This window comes from Zonotrichia albicollis, chromosome Z, assembly GCF_047830755.1.
Source record: "Zonotrichia albicollis isolate bZonAlb1 chromosome Z, bZonAlb1.hap1, whole genome shotgun sequence".
Classification (NCBI taxonomy): domain Eukaryota; kingdom Metazoa; phylum Chordata; class Aves; order Passeriformes; family Passerellidae; genus Zonotrichia; species Zonotrichia albicollis.
Genome location: NC_133860.1, coordinates 56,292,977 through 56,314,798, shown reverse-complemented (window position 1 = coordinate 56,314,798; position 21,822 = coordinate 56,292,977). Strand labels below are relative to the sequence as shown.

The 21,822-nt window shown below is 42.6% G+C and overlaps 1 protein-coding gene across 3 annotated transcripts in view; it reads right to left on the bottom strand.

The window, feature by feature from the left end:
* Nucleotides 1-18,628, bottom strand: part of DAPK1 (death associated protein kinase 1) — an 84,203-nt gene extending 65,575 nt beyond the window's left edge. Inside the window, exons 1-2 of one of the 3 annotated variants that reach the window (XM_074533699.1) lie at nucleotides 18,611-18,628; nucleotides 17,608-17,749 (exon numbers count right to left, since the gene is read on the bottom strand). In XM_074533699.1, coding sequence (XP_074389800.1) covers nucleotides 17,608-17,669 — 62 coding nt within the window. In that variant the 5' untranslated portion in view covers nucleotides 17,670-17,749; nucleotides 18,611-18,628. Of the gene's footprint in view, nucleotides 1-17,607; nucleotides 17,750-18,045; nucleotides 18,064-18,092; nucleotides 18,253-18,610 lie in introns of those variants that run through there. The other 2 variants (XM_026795182.2, XM_074533700.1) reach the window with 2 other exon arrangements.
* Nucleotides 18,629-21,822: the final 3,194 nt, after the last annotated feature.

Sequence of the window (21,822 nt, the reverse complement as noted above, 5' to 3'; positions counted from 1 at the left end):
AAAGCTACACACAAGCTGTCAAATGTGCTTAACAACCTAGTCTGAGCTTTACAAAGATTAACCCATTTCTTCCCTGTGCAATCTTGAAATACAGGAATCTACTGAAAAGATAAGGTGAATACCAGCACTCCAGGCAGCAGACCTGAAACTTGCAGCTCTTTGCTTTGGTTAAAGCAAGCCCCCTGCTCCACAGTACACAAGGAAAAGCCATTATAAATACCTATAGTAAAGCCAGAGCAAACCTGCTCTCATGCCAGCATAAGGCTACGTTGTGTATCTGAGAAATGTGCAGTAACTACCTCCATGCAGCTACATGCAACTCAAACACTCTCATGCACATTTGGTAACTACAACAAGGTGGTAGCAACCATATCCATAAAGCTCACCCCTTTCCCTTGAGGGTGGATTCAATTATCAGTTCAATAGATATCACATTATGTTATCTTGCTTTTTCCAGAGTTTCAGGTCCAAATGAACTAGGAAACTGTTTCAAAAGATCCTTCTTTTTCTTTATGCCAGCTACTTGTCATTCTTGAGAATGAAAAACCACCAGCCATAAACAGTATTAAAGATAACACTACTTAGCAGATAGAAGAAAGTTGTGTTTAAATGTTAAAAGCAGTTTAAAAATTCATAGTCCTTCCAAACAAGCAAGAGAATTGGGTGAAGGAACAGAACTTCATTATCAAGTAATTTTGTGCAGCTGACTAAACACTAGACCTCGCAAAATATACCAATAACGGTACATGTATGGTAAAAATTGATGAAAAACCAAGCACAGAAACACAACTACCATACATTCTGCATGTCTCTACAAAATGGCACACAGTCCTCATCCCTTCCACCTCTATTTTTAAGAAAAAAAGGGAGTCATCTGCCTTACAAATATATACCCACTTGCTTTTACCCTCTCATTGCTCCTAAAAGACCAGCTACAAAAGAATTTAATGTTGTATGCTCAAGGGTCATGGGCTGTAAACCTTACGGCATAAATTACAGACCAACAGCATTGTATAAAATGAATAATATTAATTTGAAAAGACATCCTTGGCAACACACAGCATGCAGTACACACATGACACTTAAAGTGCATCACCCTATCGTCCCTAACTTTTTCAAAAACAAGTTACAAAAAAGACAGAAAAATTGTCTAATAGTGGAACACATAAACAAAAAAAAAATCTAGTTTGCTTACTACTTTTCAAATGAAAGAGACAGTCAGAAGAGCTCTCCTGCCTCAGCTTTCTTTTTCCCTGCAAACATCAGTCATGGTGACAGCATAAAGGATACTACTAAGTGCTACAAGTCAAGTACAACTCAATACAATTCAAAGCTCCTACTTTGAACTCTGCACAATTCAAGCAATAAAATCTCCTACAGAGGCACAATTGTTCTTGCAAAAAAAAAAAAAAATTAATATCTCAAAATTATTTAATTTAGCAAATGAATCCAACAGCAGCTCAGAAACGATGACGTTCTTCCTTGCACCCTACATCGCAGATCATCCACTTTAATAATCCTAAAACACTTCCTACTTGATAGTAAAAGTCTTATTTTAGCAAGTGAATTTTCCTGTCACTAGGCTACTCCATAAGCTTGCAAAACTCCTGTGCCTCCACTTAATCTGTGGCTTGTTTTAGTACAGATAGACATACACAAGGAAATTGAAAGCAATTTCCATCTGCCTTGCAAAGGAGAGAGAGAAAACATTCCTTCACTTGGCTCTCTCATTTACATTACCATTACACAAAGCTTAAACCAGAAGTGCTTTAAGGGACTCCACAGGGTAGCCCTGTTACAGAGCAGCCCCACATTCATCAACACAGTGAGCAAGGGTAGGTAACACAGGCTTCAGTAGATGAAAGCTTCACTCTGCAGCACAATACACCTTCAAGTTTTTTATAGAGATGGCCGTGATGAGCTAGACATAAAGTACCACCAGTACTGAAAAGGCACCAGAAGGTTTGCAGCAAGGTGCAGCTAAGGAAGGCACTGCTGACATGAGGCAATCATGCTCCCTCTCTTCCTCCTACATTTGCTTGCTGCTGTGCTTAAAACCTTTTCAGAACACGGGGGTTAATAGCTGTCATTGCATCTCTAGTTTTACTTTGACTTATGACCTCTTATTAGTTACCTGCTTCCAAATCATGACAGCATTGCATATTTGCATCACGCCGGCACATAAGCCTTATAAAAAACAATGTGCAGAAACACAGGCACAGATTCAAGAGTTTGTCTTTCTGAAGTGGTGTGCAGCATGAAGGACAGGGTTTCTCCAGAAGAAAAGGTGGCATGGCAATAGTATTTTAGACTAAAAAGAAAGAGAAAGGAAAGATCTTGCAGCTACTAAATCCTCCACAGACAGCACCAGCACACAACCCTCCCTGCAATCAATGTGGTCTTCTTTCAAAGGAGCACATGACTTTAAACAAGTTATGACCACAGGGTTATCAGACAATATATGAGTTTCTCTATGATCATACTCTGCTAAGCAATTAGGTCAAACCGTGCTCTTGAAAATTAGTTCAGTGCAACTGAAGGTCAAGGAATGAAAGCATGAGCAGGAGATGAAGCAGAAAAGAAGTAGAAGGATTTAACTCTAAAGCACATACAAAGCCCTTGCCAGAAAGAGGAGTTGCACAGTTGCTAGAACTTTGTAGTGTATGAAAGGAACATTCTTGGCACTGAAAACCTGGCATCTGTGTACAAATAGAAAAAGTGTTCCAAGTCATAAGCTGTACACAGAAATAAAAAGGAACTTCTTCACATCAATGTGCTCACCAGCACTGTCTTGTTCATTCTAAATTACACTTTTGACAATGGCTTAGTTGTCAGGCAAATAAGTAGATTTTTGTTACTTTTAACCAGAACAAAGAGATATTACACGCTTTTACAGAGTTCTGTAATTCTTAGGAAAAAAACCCAACCAGATTCTTTTGCATAAGCAGGAATTCTGATGTCAGATTCTTTTTCTTATATTCACATTTGGGTTTTGGAATGCAAATTTGAATGAGTAAAGGGCTCTGGCTCTATGTTGGCAGCAGATGTTCAGAAGAAAAGGCACACTGAAAAAGCTGGAAGCATTACTGAAGGTTTGATGATTCTGTTCTCCTGGAAACCCATGGATTACTGCAAATACAAAACAGAGACACACTAACAGCTTTACCCATGGCTGCAAGAAATTGACAGAATTATTCTTCTGAAAGTAGCCAAAAATTAAATTCTCTTTCCTGCTTCTTCTAGCGCTTTGAACAAACAACATGTTGAATAGGTGGGTGAGAGGCAAACACTAGACAGGCAGAGACAAAACCCTCCCTCCTTCCTGTGTGTATATAAACAATTCAGCTCTGTCTCCAGTTTCATATTGTCTATCCAGCACTCACTTGTACAGTCTGGGTAACACCAAACATGCATACTTGTCACTGTGCCAGTAGACAAGACAAGAAATGCAAGTTACCAACATTGCCGAAACCCCCTACAAAAGACTGAGTAGTGGTCAGACACTATTTTTATGTTGTCCAATCCAGTTACTGCCTAGTAGGAACAGCAATTACATTATTGAGGGAAAGGAGGGTTAAAAACAAAGGAAAAAAACCAGCTGTTGGCTCTTACTTTGTACGCAAAAGCTTAATATCTAACGGCTGAAACTTCCACACTTCAGGTGCAGTAAAACCTTTCACTGCTCAGGAGATAAAGATTTTTTCTTAGTTCCTTCCTGAGAATTCATTTTACCATAGGATTACATTTCACTTTAGAGTTTAATGTAATATAGCTCACGTGACATAAATGCAGAGGCATGATACAGACAGAGAAGTTGAGTTAGTACATACAGTCTTCTCTGTGATATGTTCAAATTTTTTTTTAAATTTTCTTTTAATATGACACTAAGCAATACTGCAAAGCTCAAGAGCTCTTTGCTTTCTCATATACGGACAAAAGCAGGGCTGCACTGCACTTTCACAGCAGCGTTGTCTTTCCCACTTCCACAAAAAGAAATGTCATGTTAGATTGAGTGAATCTTGGTATTCTGTGGTTCTCTCCCAAGCGACACTTCTGAGTCACTAACCTTTGACACGTGCATTGCTAAAAGAACTGACCTGTTCTAGAGGAATTTGGAACTGCTTATTTGCAGTTACAGTGGGAACAATAATAATTCACTGAATGTGGTGACGTGACAAATGTAAAACGAACACAACCAGTATGGGAGTGAACTCAGTTTAAACTGAGTAGGATAAGTAGGATAATGGGTAAAACTTGAAGATAGTAAGAAGAACACAAAAGTGAAAATGTGAGATGCCCCTATGCCTCAAATGCCTTAACAAAATATTTAAATAATTATCAAACTACAGAATGTGAAGAGCTAGAAAGTACTAGCACTGTTTAATGTTTAATGAGAAAATACTTTTAACAAAAGTCTGCTCATAGACAAAGGAGTTTAAAACACAGCTGTAAAGTCCATGTCAAAATGTAATGGTATTTAGTGCACAAGCTGGAAGAATGTGTATGGCTATAAAACTACCAAGGCAGCTGTATATCACCCATTTCCTATTAATGATGCCTGGGCTGGAGTTTGTAGAAACTTGTTTGTCTGAATACATGCACATCTGCTAAAGTATTTTCAGAAATTATCTTGCACTACAAAAAGTGGAGTACTCACACTTGTAAGCAATTGAAGTAATAGCTACAGCTATAACATACAGGAAAATCCAAAAAAAAAAAAAAAAGGAAAAAGAAAAGAAAAGAAATAATGCAAAGAAAGGTGGGAAATTATGTAAAGTTTGGTTACTTTCTACTTCTACCAGGTATGAAGAATCACTAAAATACACAGGTGCATTACTAACCTTTTAGTATTAGAGCATAAGGAGAAACAACCTACTTATGTTCCACAGAAGATGGTGGAGTAATTTTTTGTGTAGAAAAATTCTGGATTTTCTCCTCCAGTTATTAACCTGATGTTAGTTAAATATGTAAGAAACTCACTGAGCTATAAACACATAAGCCAGTGATGCTTTTCCATGACTTAAAGGCAGCTTTTTAAGATGACATGGCATTACAAACAAAGCAGTTTGTGTCACACACACAATGCTCTCATGCTACGGGCCTTAGTAACTCCCATATCCATTATGGTTTTATGAGCCACTAATTAAAATCAAGTAATTGTCCGCTTCCCCAGATCTTCAGCTTTTATTCACAGATTCACAGCTATTCAAGTCTGTAGATGAGCTTGAGCACTTCAGAATTTAGAACATTAAAAAAAACCCCAAAACCTTAAAAAAAAATGAATTCCAAGTTGTCTTCTCTGATCTCTGTGCAAAGGAGGGCTTGTCGGGCTAGCCTATGGCTGCTGCTACAGGAAAACATACTCAGACTGTGCTGTCACCAGTCTCATTGTCCAGGGTTAATCACAGTCAGTTTTTGCTCCCCAGCTCACAGCAGCTCTTCCACAGGGCCTTGGCTGGCCGGACCTGCACAGCTCTGAGGCACAGCACATCGGAGCAGGCCTTTCAGCGTGCTGTAGTGGGCTGAACCAGTACCTGTCACAAACAGAGGCTTCCCCATCCTGCAGGCCCTGCATTCCTATGCTGTGCTGCTGGCTGGCACTGATCCTTGTCTGACATGCCCGTGCTGACCCAGTTCAGAGAGCTCAATCTGTAATCCCCTCCCGCTCCCAGGCTGTGCTTAGGATGGTGCCAGCGCTAGGGCGGGAGAATGCTGCTCAGTGAGGAACAGGAGGGTGAGGAACAGCACCATCCCATCCTCTGACCCTGGCGCTAGGCTGGCTCAGCCACGCCGGGCGGCTCGCAGGCAGGCAGAGCAGCACCGACCAGGAGCTAACACACCCTTATGAGGAACAGTAATGTGAAGGTTTCTTTCTAGAGGAACAAAAGAGGCAGCAGAAGCAGACCAGCTTTGCAAGATAGAATCTGGAATGGTTTGTTCTTCAGCTAATGTTAGAACTGGCAGCAAAGCCAGGAAAAGCGATATCCTCCTTTCAGACAAGAATGTGAAGTAAATAGTATCAGAAGGCCCTTTCAAATAAAAAACCATGAGAAAAGATGAGATATAAGGACTGAGCCATTCCCTGACGTGCTTTCCTTAACCAGGGAATAAACGGCAATTCTACGCAGATGGTCCTGCTCATGAAGATAAGAAAATATTGCCAGACAGATAATATACCAACAAAATCAACACTCCCATACCAAAATGTTTGAAGTCTGCATTTGCAAGGAATAAAAACCACAACAAAACAAAAACACATACTCAAACACAAAGCAAACAAAACTAAATCCCTAAAAGAAAGAGAAAGCTGAAGGAGAGAATTTGAAGTATCTATATTTAGGATTACATCTGCATCACCTTACTTAAAGGTAACAGGACCCAAGTGTCCTAACAAAAGAGTCCAAGTCAGCAAGAAGAGAGGTATTGAAAGATAAAATCTGTTACCATTCAAGACTTTCATATATTTTTTTTTGCCTTATACAATAATAAACTCCCAGTCTTGTTGACAAGGTTAATCAATGCTGAGTTCTTGGCCTCAAAGTTGTAGCACCCAAGTAAGATCCACAGTAGTATTATTTTCCTTGGTGGACAAAAGCCATGTTATGGTTTGACACTGGCCAAACACCAGGCACCCACAAAAGTCACCCTTTCCAGCCACAGCTGGGCAGAGGAGAGAAAAAAAATTAACCAAGGCTTCATGAGAAAACCCTCCAAGGAAAAAACAGGCTCAACTTAGAGGTACAAAGTGAATTTATTACCAAAAAAATCAGAGGAGGATAATGAGAAGTAAAATAAGCCCTTAAAACACTTCTTCTTCCCTCACAGAGCCAACCCCTCCTTCCCACCAACAGAGCAGGGAGACTGGGTGTGGGGGCTTTGGTCAGTTCACCACCCAAGGTTTTCTTCCGCTGCTCTGGGAGAAGGGTCCTTCCCCTGTGAGACGTGGGCTTCCTCCCACAGGAGACAGTTCTCCATAAACTACTCCAGCATGGGTCCACTGTCATGAGCAGCAGTCCTCCCAAAACTGCAGGAATTGAGTCCCTCCCATGGGCATGCAGTGCTCCAAAACTGCTGTGACACTGGCCTCTCTTTCCATGGGGTGCAGCCCTCCAAGGACAGGCTGCTCCAGCCTGGAAGCAGGGCCCTCTCTCCACCAGGTCTCCCACTGGATCACAGCCTCCTCCAGGCATCCACCCACTTCATCCTGAACACCTCCCCCACGGGCTGAGGGTGGATCTCTGCATCCCCCATGGATCCCCATGGGCTGTGGGTGGATCTCTGAATCCCCCATGGATCCCCATGGGCTGTGGGTGGATCTCTGCATCCCCCATGGATCCCCACGGGCTGTGGGTGGATCTCTGCATCCCCCATGGATCCCCACAGGCTGTGGGTGGATCTCTGCATCCCCATGGATCCCCATGGGCTGAGGGTGGATCTCTGCATCCCCATGGATCCCCATGGGCTGAGGGTGGATCTCTGCATCCCCATGGATCCCCATGGGCTGAGGGTGGATCTCTGCATCCCCCATGGATCCCCATGGGCTGTGGGTGGATCTCTGCATCCCCATGGATCCCCATGGGCTGAGGGTGGATCTCTGCATCCCCATGGATCCCAAAGGGCTGTGGGTGGATCTCTGCATCCCCCATGGATCCCCATGGGCTGTGGGTGGATCTCTGCATCCCCATGGATCCCCACGGGCTGTGGGTGGATCTCTGCATCCCCATGGATCCCAAAGGGCTGTGGGTGGATCTCTGCATCCCCATGGATCCCGTGTGCCATGGGTGGATCTCTGCATCCCCCACGGGCTGTGGGTGGATCGCTGCATCCCCATGGATCCCCATGGGCTGTGGGTGGATCTCTGCATCCCCCATGGATCCCCATGGGCTGTGGGTGGATCTCTGCATCCCCCATGGATCCCCATGGGCTGTGGGTGGATCTCTGCATCCCCATGGATCCCAAAGGGCTGTGGGTGGATCTCTGCATCCCCATGGATCCCGTGTGCCATGGGTGGATCTCTGCATCCCCCATGGATCCCCATGGGCTGTGGGTGGATCTCTGCATCCCCCATGGATCCCCACGCACTGCAGGGGCACAGCTGCTTCACCATGGTCTGCACCAGGGGCTGCAGAGGAATTTCAGCTCCAGTGCATGGAGCACCTCCTGCCGTCCTTTTCCACTGACCTTGGTGCCTCCATGTTGTTTCCCTCATGTGCTCTCACCTCCTCCTCTGGCTAGAGGAAAAAACCCCAGACCCGTGCCCCACTTTGATCTCATTTTCTTCTTAAATATGTCATCACAGATCTTCAATTTGCTCAGTTTTAGCCAGCAGCATGTTCATCTTCAGAGCCATCAGGGATGGGCTCTGCTGGACATGGTGGGAAACTTCTAGCAGCTTCTCACAGCAGCCACACACCTTGTCACCCACTAAACCTGACAGAATGATTTAACATGGCAGAATAACTTAATTGTAAATAAACGATGTCAGAATAAAACATTATCAGTTAGCACAGAATTTAGCTGCACTTAATTATACCTTTTTGCCTAGCTTTTACATAGCTAGGCAAAGTAAGCACAGTGCCAAATAACAGCCACCACAAAGGATAGACATGATTTGAAAATTTATGCATTAGTTTTCTTAGTCTCCTTTACAAATACAGGATTACAAAAAATACCATATCAGCAGTGAAGTTCAATTCTCTTCTCTAAAAACTTCAGCAAACAGAAAGAATAGGAGGGAAGAGATGAGTCTCCACACCACTTCTCCATAAGCACAAGACAGTTAAAAGCGCCAGTTTCCAAAAAATGAACAGCCTTTCTCTGTCCCATAAGTGTTTACAACTTCAGAGCACTAGTCCAACAGACTGTGGTCAGGGGAAAATGTCCCTCTGCTATCAGTTCCCATGGCATAGGAGCAGGCACTCTAAGTGCATACTTCTACAGGCACACCTAGCCAGTATCTCAAAGCTAAAACAACCACTGACACTTGAGAGAAGACTGAGGAAAGGTATAAGAGTCCAGAAGCCAATTTACATACCAGGCAGAAAGCAGGACTCCAAGTAACTCGCGTAAACTTAGAAGCATAGCACTGATAGCTCACAAATAAATACATAGTGGAAATAAAATATTTCCAGTACATTGGTTCAGTTACCGGCTCTTAGCCTCCTGTTTAGGCAAGAAATGCACAGACAAATGCTATTGCCCCAAGTAATTTTCATCCTTTCCAAAACCTCACTACTTGGTATAATTCAGAAAAAAAAAAAAAAATCTCAAACTGTAATTTCAATCAGTATGTAAACGGTTATAATTCACACTGTGAAATCTCCAGCTTTGGATAAAGCTTACAGATCCCCATAAGCTCATGACCACCCAGTTGTTCTTTCTGTTAAACACATAGAAGACCACCTGAGCTTCATAACAAACAGACTTGCACCTGCAGGCAGATGGCACTGGGGGAGGTTTGGTCTAGAAGAGCGGCACACCAGGGGCACACCAGGGTCAGCCCCACAGCCATGCTTCCTCCTCAGCACCCCTGCCTCTGGAAGCAAAAATGGATTGGCACATCAGCTTGCACAAACAGGAAGGAAGAAGGGGAAGGAAATTAAACTTCTGATACCAAGAGAGTAAGGCTGCAGGCCACCATGTGTATTACTGTAGTGTCTTACAGCACTGCTGTAAACCATGTAAGTTGTTCTGGGACTGAGGGAAAAGTACTCATTACAAGATATTCCCTCCAACATCAACCTGTGCCACAACCAAAAAAACCCGCAAAACCCCAGCATGCTAACAACACCTCACTTTTAATAAAACAGGATAACATCCTCAAGGACTATAATATGCCTGGAAACTTTGAAAGACAGTGTTTAAACTGATCCAAAATGTCATCAATGACTGTATCCTTATCAGCCTTCTCCTTTTCCAGTATCATGTAATTCTTTCTTTTAATTTCACAAGCTCTATCTTTATACAATTTAGATTCCTTGTTCATATTGGTTCATTTCAACAGGTCCCATAAGGTCATTTTCCTTGAGGCAGGAAGCCTTTCAACTCCAGCCTGCAGAGCCATCTGTGAAAATTGCAAATGTAAATATAGTTTCAAAAGTTTGTTTCACCAACCATTTTAATTTTTGCAGCGTATTAATAATATCATACCACTCCAAGCATAGTGGTACAAGGTTAAATGTACTGAAGTCTTAAATATTCTCTCTCAAGCAGCTTCATCTCACAGCTTCACCACCTTAGCTTAGCATCTCTTATTCACTTTAGAAAAGGACAGCAGTCATCTCTTTCAAATGGAGGAACAAGACCTGCAAGTAACATGTGAAGAAGGACATACCAAGGTTCACAAGAATATGGAGAGATTCCTGCCCTGACAATTCACGTCTGTCATTAATCTGTTCCAAAACTGTACCAAAACCAACAGAAATGTCGTCCAGCAACTAACCAAAATGTGCAGGCTCCACTCCTCCTGTGTCACCTCCTAGACAAGATCTCAGAGTTTAGTAACATCACCTGTATTAGACTCCTTGGCACTGGCCTTTGTACCTAGTTCTGCAAAATTTCACATTATGCCAAAGTTGACTGCTTAAGGTAGACAAGCAACTAAACAGTAAAGGCTTGAAGATCTTTAGGCTTTGTCGGCACTTTTCTCAGCTTCACCCATCTCAGCCACTTACTCATCAGAGTTAAATATGACCTGTTATACTGCATGGCAAGTCAATGAATGCTGTTCAGGTTTAGTGCATATCCCTTCTTTGTGTCACCTATCTTCATGCAAGGGGGACAAAACAGAGTTTGAGAAACACTTTTATTTGAGGCAGAGATCCTTCAAAGCCACTACCATCCAGGACACAAGGTGCTGAGCCACTGCTTTAACTGGCATCATTTGTTCAGAATATAAAATTGTATCAACAAGTTGCACAGGTATTCTAACCAAGCCAGTTAAAAACAGAAAAACAACTGGACATTAAGCCAGGGTCTCACGAGAAACACACAATCTCCTCCAAAAACTGGTCCAGTTTTGAATACCTCTGACTAACTGCAACAACCATTTGTGACGATTACTTCAACAGCTATTGCATCTCCCATAGTTCTCCTAATTTCCAGCTTATACTTCCTTGTTGTCAGTTTATGCTCTTCTGTCTTTGTGGCAAAGTGACTCTTTATCTTGGTCCCTCCTGCATATTTAACTCAAAGTAGATTTATGGAGGCAATCACAACTCCATGCAGGCTGAGATTTCACAGTGCTTTCAGCTGATCCGAGAGTGTACACCTGCCATAAATTATATATAAGGTAGGTATTTTTCCCCTTTGACAGCGGCACTAAAAAAAAACCCTAAAAAACAAAAAAACAACCCTGAAACAAAACAGCCTACAGAGAAACACAGCAGAGGAAAGAGATACTGATCCTTTCAACCACCAACACTGCATGCAGCCTCAGCTTTGAACAAAGCTCTCATGAAACAACAGTGTCAGCCTCCCCTTCCTAGGCTAAAGGGGCCAACTTCTGTTCAGTACACATAATTCCAGCAGAGCAAATGACATCCTCAACATCTGTAAAGAGAGAAAATGGGGAGCAAAAAACAAACACCTAAAAATCCCCACAACACAGAAGGACTAATCTGGAAAGCTAGAAGGACAGATTGGAGTTTCAGCACACCCCTAACACACCTGCTCTGGTACTGGTCATGCCTCACTGAGCCTGGCTAGAAGAAAAATCAGACAAGCATTTTTATCTTCTTCCTGATGAGTTTAGATTTACAAAGATTTGTGCATTTAAATTGAGAGCACCGAATAATCAGCAAGCTCTAGTTTTTATTACACTGTATTTTAAAGGAAATACAAAGCAGCCATTATTCTTCCCAAGAGAAAGAAATAAAGTAAGCAGGACCAAGTTATACCCAAAAAAACATCAGCACTTCTTGTGCTTTTCATGAAGCAAACCTCTCAGCACATTTTATACGGCAGCAATTGTCACCAGTGGCATTGTATGGTGACAGCTCTTGCAGCCTGCGCAATCAGCAGCTTGCAGGTTATTGTGCATTTCCAAAAAGGAAACATTTTAAGGCATGTCTGGGAGGCAAAGTGAGTTGAGATGTATAATTTTTGCAACTATGCTTTCCAGTTAAGAAACTTTCCTTTTCAGTATCCATGCAACCATCAAAGCCAGGACTTAAAGACAAGCATGGAACAACCAACTTCTCCAAGAGCTGACTGATAAAACATGGCCATGGCACACAGACAGCACAAAAACAGTTATTTGATGTAATTTGAATTACATCATTGAAATTACATTTTCAATTCTTCGAAAAAAGTCAAAAGGGCACACAAAGACACCAATCAACCAAGTTTCCTGGTCAGGGACTTTGCCATCAACATTTTGAGTTCCTTCTTAGGTCTTTTTCCCTGAAAAGCTCCGATAGTCCACTCAATTTAATTAATTATCATGTACTACTAAAATGTGAATAAAGTAGTTGTAAAACCAGTGAATTATACACTTGCAGTATTTATCACCATGCCTCTACAAAAAACAGGAAATGGGACCGCAGGGGTTTGCACCTTCTGCTTTTGCAGTTTAACCATTTTACTGCTGCATGAAAAGGAAGGTTAACACATGCCTTGTAATGGAGCAATGTTATTTTCTTTCTTATATCAAGAAAACATGAGGAAGCAGAAACTGGAAATTTCAATGTACCATAGTTAAAATGTTTGTAGCTCACATGCACTAGTTTTAGCCTTATGAAACCATCTTTCACACTTCTCCTTCCCCTCCCCCATATGACTTTCTGATACATAGGAAAAAATATTACACTATAAGATTATTAAAAATGGCTGTCATGGGTTTTAAATGTGACAGTTTTGAAAGGAAGTATCCCCTTTGTGATATTCATGATGTCTTTCACATCCTATAAATCTCACAACAGAGTCTGGCAATTTTAATACATGGGCTAGTTAGCAAGATTAACTTAGATTGTCAAGCCTGAAAAATGCCATGAAGGTTAAAATCTAGTTGCCATTCAGGTTCGTTTGTTTGGGGGTTTTTTCAGTGTTTTACTTTCCTCCCCATACAGAAGAGCAGTGTAGTTGCAGTGTTTGGATAGATGACAGGCAGCCTCTGCAGCTGTAAAAAGCAGTGCTACCAAAATCCAATATCTGAATGATCAAAACCACATACATTCATGCCCATATATATACATGTATGTATTTGTATATTCAGCCTACATACTCCCTGTTTACAATGGGAATTATTTTCCTGGAAAAATAAAAAGCAATCCTTTTTCACTCAACTCTGAAAGGTAGAGGAACATCTAACAGAATGTAAATACATATTTGCACAGCTCTCTGTTCTCTCTTATCAAGATCTTCAGCATGTTAGCCTAGGCATTTTTCTCTCACGACTGATAAAGCCATTAGGTAGTACATTAGGTAGCAGGGTTAGGTTGCTACTTTTTTACTCTTAGCATCTCTGACTAGTGAGTTACCAAGCAGAGTCAGAGCAGCCTCCAAAACTGGCAAGATTCAGTGTAGCCTTCCTTTGACAAGTCACAAGTGTTTCCCTAGTGACTCCAACAGGTCCATACAAGCCTGACATTCAAAACTGTTGGATATCTCTTCCTGCTTTCTGAATCAACAAGAGTCTAAAAATTGTGAACCACAGTGCAATGCAAATACCATTCTTCAATTCCAAAACTTTACCCTAACACTCTGCATCTCTTTTAGAAAGCACATGAAAGCTTGAAGGAAAATAAAACAACCAAAAATACCAAACGTGGGTGTTGGGGGTGAAGGAAGAAGAAGCTGTCTATATGATCAAGAACTCACACAGACAAACAGAGTACGTATTTATAACACAGCTTTGGATAGCTCTCCCTAAAATTATTTAAACAACACCACATTTCTCATAATACTGTATGAATTCCCAAGCAAGGCCAGTCATGGTAAAAAACATACCTTGAAAGGTTCAGTGTACTTGGAAGGTCTTTACTTGCTCACCATAGTGAGGTTTTTAATACTGCTGAACTTGAATTCCTGACTTTTGGGAGGACGGAATTAAAAGCACTGCAGCAAGGTATTTAAAATGCACAGTCACACCACCTGCAACTGCAGGCAGAATTAAAATGACAAAACTGTGTTTAGCGAATTCGTTGCTCTTGCATGATAATGTTTACCACCCCTTGAAACTTCATGGTTAGATGATTACTCAACATGTCTGCAGGTAGCCTGCATGTGAACAAGTAACACGTGTAATTTCATATTTACAAGAAAGATGGAAAACAAAAAAAAAAAAAAAGTGTATGCAACACACCATAGGCTAATCAAGAGCAATTTTCTTATATGTTCCAAAGACAGCATTAGATCCATAAGTCTCCCAAGACTGTATTGGTGCAAAAGCCTAAGATAAACCAACTTTAACAGCCGTGAACTTCTCAGGAGAAATCAGGTATGGGCAAGAAAAATAAATAAGGTTGATTCTACCAGTATTCGCAATTGCAAATTTCTTTTTTCTTATTCTCTCCAGGCATAAGTGAAAACTAACTTAAGACTAGAAGAAAACTCAGACTTTTTTGGTAATACGACTATGACTGTTTATTGCCTTTTCTGCAAAAGCACAGTAAAATACCAGAAAACTAGAGAACACTAATTTTTTTTTAGCCAAGGCACACCATCATCCCTTCTTATTTCCAATAAGCAATACTTAAACCTCTTTTATTACTTTCTATTAAAAATTTAATTTACACAGCCCATTTGCTTTCTTCAAGATGCCTTTCATATTTAAATGATTTTTTATTCTAGTTACTGTCAGAAGTATTATAATGTAACAAAGACTAAAATAATTTACAAGGGAAAACAATGTAGATTATTAAAATTAAAATTCATGGAGCTCTCTGAAAAGGCAGGTTGGCCTAGGAACTTAGGGATCTTTTCATTGAAACACAAGTTCGTCAATAAAAACTCACCTGTTAATTTATTCACCTTTTTTGCTTCATGCCTGCAGCTAAGTAAGAGGAAATAAAAGCATTCTTCCAAGAGAAGGGGGAAAATCAGTTGATTTTGCAAAATGGGACCTTTCATCATTGCTTAGCTGAAGTATCAATTCACAATTTGGGTTCCCAAAGGAATACACTAAATTTTAAAATCAAAGGTGTTTTTAATATTCACTGTTTTTTGAGTTTTGAGCCTCAGGACAACTACATTTATATGCAAACCTAACAGTCAGAAACCTGCTAAGAGGTAAATGAGGAATGGAAAGTGACAGATTTACAAAAAAGTAGTTTGTGAAACCCTAGACATTTAAGTTCAAAAGAAGTTTAAAATAGCACTGAAATAAACCATACAACCATATCCTGAGGTTTGTTTACTCTCATGGTTTTATGACAATTCACACTGGAATAATCCCAATTTCTTAAAATGATACTGAAGTGAAAGCTTTGGCCCTTTTGAATAGCTATATTCCATTTTTAAAGTAAAACCCTGCCAAACATATCACAATGTTTTACCATCCACTGGTATTTTCTCACATATGTAGATAAAAATTGATGAGATTCTCAGATTTCTTTACTCTTTTTCAAGTGAAAACTAGAGTAGATTTTAACATTCTTTAAAATTCATAAAATATTATAGGTTTAGAATGTATGCCAAGCTTCTATAGCATTAGGATGGATAAAACCCCCAGTGTTGTAATAACCCATTGGTAAATGATAAAATGAATATACCATTTTTAAACTGAATGCCATTACCTAACACTCTGCCAGTTTGAAACCCTCCATTTGTTCTGGGTTTTTTGGTTGTTCTTTCACTACCTAACGTTTTCAGTGTTGCACTTCTCATACTGTAAAAACGAAATGCCTGCTCTCCACTGCTGTGCTCAGGAGCTTGTGACTTGTGACTTCCAAAGAACATTTATTTGAAAAAAAACCTGCATGTATTTAAACACTTCTTATGTAACTGGCCTAAGGGCAATTGTTCTATTTCATAAATATGCATCAGAGACCAAACACTGCACTGATACTTCCTCTTTAAAAAAAATACGGGAGAAATTACATAAACCTTAGCACCTTCTAATATTGACGATATTAGACATTGTCTTCTCCCTGATGAATCTTAAAAGCCCCACAATATATGTGCATCTTTATTGTCTTCCATGAAGCCAGTAATTTATCAGTATCTGCAAGCACAACAATTGTTTTATTTTTAAAAATCCAGAAACCCAATTCTGAATTTTGGAATACTGTGTATCCTTGTCAAAAAAAAAACAAAAAACTGGAAATCAAATAGAGCAATCTTAGGAGCCAAAATAATTGTTTAGATCACAAAATCCAAACTTATGCCTTAGCATGAAAATACATCTTCCTATGAGGTTATCCAGCAAGTTAATATTACTTCACAGTCTAACACAGTCCTAGAATGTTACTCTAGATGTATGAAAATGTCAACCCAAAATACTATGTGGAAATAAAATTATGTGTTTATTGTCAAAGTCACATCAAAAAACTTGCATAAAAATGGGATGAAGTTTACCAGAAATACAGTGCAATTAACTTTCTTATAATGTGGGGGGCTTCTTGGTTGGTTAGTTGTTGTTTGGGTGGGGTTTCAGGGTTTTTTTTTGGTTCATTGGTTGGTTTGTTGTTGTTGCTTGGGGTTTTTGTTTTAGTTTATTCGTATTTTTATTTATTTTTAAGAAATCATGAAATATTTCTAAGTTCCTGCCTATTCAAGTAACTTGTTCACAACATTTGCTATGACTGGACTCTTCACTGGGAAGGTACACAGAGGCAGGTATGGGGGCATCTGCTCCATGTGTACTGAATGCCCTGTGCCAACTGAACACTGACCCTCTGCTTTGAAATCACCAGGGTGAACACTAGAAAAGGATTCTGCCATACTGGTTTGCAAGAATGCCATTGGATTCCTCCTTAAAGAAGGGGGACAGAACACGAAAAAGGCTCTCATGTAACACAATGCAGTTTTAAACTGTCTTACAACATGGAAAGCACTGAAAAAACAAGGCATGACTAATATTGTGGGCTCGGAGGGGCTCATTATTACACAGCATTCAAGAATCAAGGTTCAAGTAGGCAGCTCAGCATCTGCAGCACTCTGCTCATCCCTTAATCTGACTTCCAGCTCCAGCAGCGATGCCCATACAGTCATCTTCACCACAGATACAGATGGAATACAGAGCTTCTCTCACTGCTTTAATCGCGTTCTCAAAGCAAAATCCAACACGCCATACAGACGTAGTCCTTCACACTATGAACAATGCAAACTTCCCTCCTTCAAGCCCAGCCCGTTTCCAGTTCCCCGCCCGGCGAACAGCAGCCAGGCTCGCACAGCCACAGCTGCGCCGCCGACAGCGGGCTCGTCCCTGCTAGCCCACCACAGCACCGGGAGGGCGTCGGGCTGAGCAGGTGCCACCTCGGAACTGTCCCTGTCCAAAAATCTCATCAGACCCGTGCTAAAAAGGCAAAGGCGCGGTAACTTCAAATCCAAATCCCTTTCTCTCTTTGGGCATCTCAGACACGGTGGAAAGGCAACGCGGGTGTGAGCCTGGCCTCGCCCCTTGCCCGGCCGCGCTCAGAGGCCACGGCTCCATCCGCCCGCACCCACCTGCCAAGGTCCTCGCCCGTCTCGTAGTGCTCCTCCAGGTTCTCCTGCCGGAACACCGTCATGGTCGCCCCCGCCGGCTTCAGCCCCTGCTCGGCGCCCTCATCACCAGCGCCCCGGAGCCGCCCCGCGCTGGCTGCGCGCCCTGCGGAGGAGAGCGGAGGTGAACGCCCCTGCCCGCGGTCCCTCCCGGCGCCGGGGGCTCTCCTCACCCGCGGGCCGAAGAGCGCCTCCCCTGTCCCTGCCAAGCGCCGGGAGAAGAAAGCGGCGCTCCGTGCCCCCGCCCCTTCCCCGGCAGCCGCCCAGCTGCCGCGGCGGCCACCGGAGCCCGGCCGCCCGCCCGCCGCATTCCTCAGTGGCTCCGTTGCCCTGTCAACCGGGACGTGCCGCCGGGCCTGCGGCAGGAGCCCCCCCCCGCCCCGGACACCTCCGCAACCTGACCCCGGGCGAGCCGCCGGCACCGTTCTCCCGCGGCGCTCCCCGCTTACCCGCTCGCCCTCCCGCCGCTCCGCGCCCTGGGAAGCGGCGACAGCGCCGCGGCCGCTCCCGGCGGGCGCGCAGGCACTCGCGGTGTGGCCGCGCGGCCAATGGGGAACGGCCCGCCCGCCGCGCCGCCCTCCGCCCCTCGCCGCGGCCTCCCGCCCCTGCTCCGCCGCCGCCTCGGCCAGGTGCGCCCGCCCCGCCCCGCCCCTCTCGGCACGGCACGGCCCGGCACGGCACAGCACGACCAGCCCGCGGCGGCAGGACCCGCCCAGCGCGGGCTGCGGGCGGCTCCCGGCACGGCCATTGTGTGCGCGCCGCCGGCCGCGCCCTCCCGCAGCCCGCGCCCCGGGCAGGCTGAGCCCCGAGAGACCGGCGGCCGCTGCCCTCGGCCCGGCCGCTGCTGGCTCCCTGCTCTACCAAAAAAAAGGTCCCCAGGCCAGCGCCCGCCCCGTCCGGAGCCCCCGGGCCGCGCCAGCAGCGGCGAGCTCAGGAGGGTGGCTGTACTGTAGTCTGTCTGGCACACCTGCCTGCGCCGAATGGTCCCGGCCCGCACGGAGAAGGGAGCCTCAGCCACTGGCAGCGCTCTCGGGCACCTCACAAAGCAAATGCTTACGTGTTGTTTGCAGGTGTTCTCTCACCAGGACAAAATAATCACCGTTTCCCAAAATACAAGATACAGTCTATTCCCTCTATAGGGTGTTGAACCTTATATTTGGCGTTTTCGTGTTACCTTACGTGCTTCTTTCACTTCTCTGGCTCAGATTTCCCAGCACTTCACATTTTCTGTAGTATAGTGGTCCCGTGCCAAGTTGAGTACTGATTACATTCTCGACACAAGTGTTTTTCCTAATAGCTCTATTTTCCTCCCATCCATTTTGTTCAGCCTTTGAAAAGTACATGACGTCACATAACTGAGCAACTTTAAAGTTCCATCTGAACTTCAGAGGTGTTCAGAGAGAGAATTGCTCATCAAAGGTAACAGGAAGTTCAATGCACTCATATGATTTCACTCCTTCTTGATTTAGCTCTTCAAAAGAGCCTAGCCTTCGGATACAGGTCAACAAGTACAGAATCCCCGATATTTTCTGAGTGAGTTACAGCATGACCTTGTGGAAGTGTCAGAAATGTTTTTCACCTCCACTGAAGTTATCTGTAAATTGAAGGGAGGGTATTTGGTTGGATTGCTGGATGTGGAGTTACACAACACCACATGCAAAGAGTTTAGATCAAGAACTATGCACCCCTCTTCCATTTGCAGCCAAAGATGCAGGAGTATGGATACTCTGCCTTTTCTTCAGCCCATCTTCTACATGTTTAAAAGGTTTTCAAAGTCATGACTCGCACAGTTTACACTGTCAGATTTTCAACACAGCTCTAGGCTTTTAACAAACACAGGGTACAGGTTCAAAAGTTCAGTTTGGTTTTGGAGATTGTTCCTTTGCTGAAAATAAGGACAACCAGTGTAGCCAGTCCATGGAATTTCCAACACTCCAACCTTGCTTGATTCTTCAGGGCTTTTTAACTTCTTTACCTCAGGATGTTTTATGACAGCCCTGAGCTCACAGAAGAATAATATTTCTTGTACCTTGTATGTATTTTGCATTGCAAGCAGTGCTGAAACATGCAATTGAGTACTACTCGTTATGTACCAACTCTGCTTCAACTGAAGGAAATGGAATTTTGCCATTGATACAAGTAAAGCATGTGCACATTGGAATCAATACACAATAACTGAGATAATTACCAAGATACAAAGGAACAACAGAAAAATTAATTGCTTACATGTTTCTCTTTCCCCTTTCATTAAATAACTCTATCAGAAGGTGGAAATCTTGCAGCTGACACCTGTCCATCTAGTTCTGGGATGCATGAATTCTGTTGTCCAGCCCCTCGGTGTCTGCAGGGTTGTGTTTGAATCTCTTGTGGCAGCAGCAACAGCACAGGTGACCACATTGTATGCATGAGGAGGAGTCATGCTCCACGTGACTGAAGTCAGCCACAACGCTGTATCCCTGCCATGGTGTACACAGGTACAAAGGAAGAGGTTTGCCAACAGAAGCACCATTCCTGTTTTTTGCAGAGATATATTCACCTGGTTTTGTTTGATGCAGTCAACTTTTAAAGGGCTTGCCAGTTTCTGGTGGGACTCATCTGGCAGTCTGGGAATAGTTAGTCCAGGTGAGAACCCAGTCCCATTGCTGTGCCTTCAAAATGCTCATTGACGTTTATGAGAATTATTGGATTGTACTTGTAGTAAATGGAATAAACAATTCTAAATTGCTGTCAAATATAATTCAGCAACTGTGATTTTGGTTTATGTTTACAGGTTTAATAGCATATTGGATGAAGTCCAGCCCTAATAACTTGGTGGCAGAATCTCCATGATTTCATAGTTCCATGATTTCAAGTCAGTGTAATTTTTTCACTTACTGTAATATAACAAAAATAATAAAGTAAGATTAACTCTTTACTAACACTACTGTAAATCAGGAGTGATAGTGACTATTTCAGTGTTAAAGAGGCTCAGGGACAAGATTAGTAACAACAAATGTGTTTTCAAAGGAATGATTTGTGCCTGCCAGATTACTAGGTGAAGTGTCTCCTACGTTTTGTTGAAAAGCAAGTGTTCAGTTTCTCAGTAAATATTACAAAGAATCAAAATTGCAAATATGTGTATCTCCCAGCAGTGTTAAGTGAAAAGAAAGCTACGTTGTTTCTGCAAGTCAAGTGACGTGTAGCACTCTTCAGCCACTTGGCTCCTGAACCTACCCGGCCTTTTTTACACAAAGTCAACAGACGAGGAGGCATATTAAGTGTACTGTTTCAGGATAAGTCTTTTTCAATATCACTGTCAAATTATTTTCTGGCATCCAGGTAACATATCTCTCCTAACAATGTAAGATCCCAATTATGGCAAAGAACATAAATTACTTAGGCTGGATATTACTTCTTCTGCATATAGTTTTCCTTTTGAGATCCGCATTTGTTTTCAGCATGACTACAGAAGCAATTTCCTGGGTTATGTGTGATAACCTCTTCTGATTTATAGGATTTCCATCCCTATTTTAATTTCTCACAAAGCAGTCTAATTACTGGTCTCAAAAATTGAGCTTCTCTATCCATCATAAACATCAGGGATGATAGCACAATTGAAGGGTGACAATCAGTGTCATAGAGCCACTCAGTTTTAGTAAACACAAAGCACTTCTCCTAGAAAAGTTGCTCCGGGTGTGCCAGTGCATTTTGTGATTAGGTCTTGCATCACTCAGAAAGTAGACAGAAAACACTGATTCACAAAGGCCTGAAGATGCTGACAAGGTAGCACCTCTAGCCTCACAAGGCAGTACTTTCAGGGCAGTAACTAGACTCAACTAAATGGTGCAGAGTAAGTTTTTCTAGGTGGGAAAATAATTCCTTAGCCTTTCAATCAGTAAAAAAACCACTATGTTGTTTAAAATTGCAAAAATTCATTTAATTGCTGTATTTTGAAAGACACATAGAAATAAAGTTCATAGAAAATCATCAGCATCACTGTTCTGGAAGCATCTCAGAATGATTAGGGCCTTTTTTATTCTCTAAGTAGGTTTAGTGATTAGTGCCTTTTTTATTCTCTAGGTCAGTTCCTCAGAAAAAAAAAAAATTGAAAAAAAAGTTTTTTCATCTCCCAAGAGCCTTACAGCTAACCTAGCACCTGTCAACTCATGTGTTTATTCATGAGGGACCCGTACCATGTAC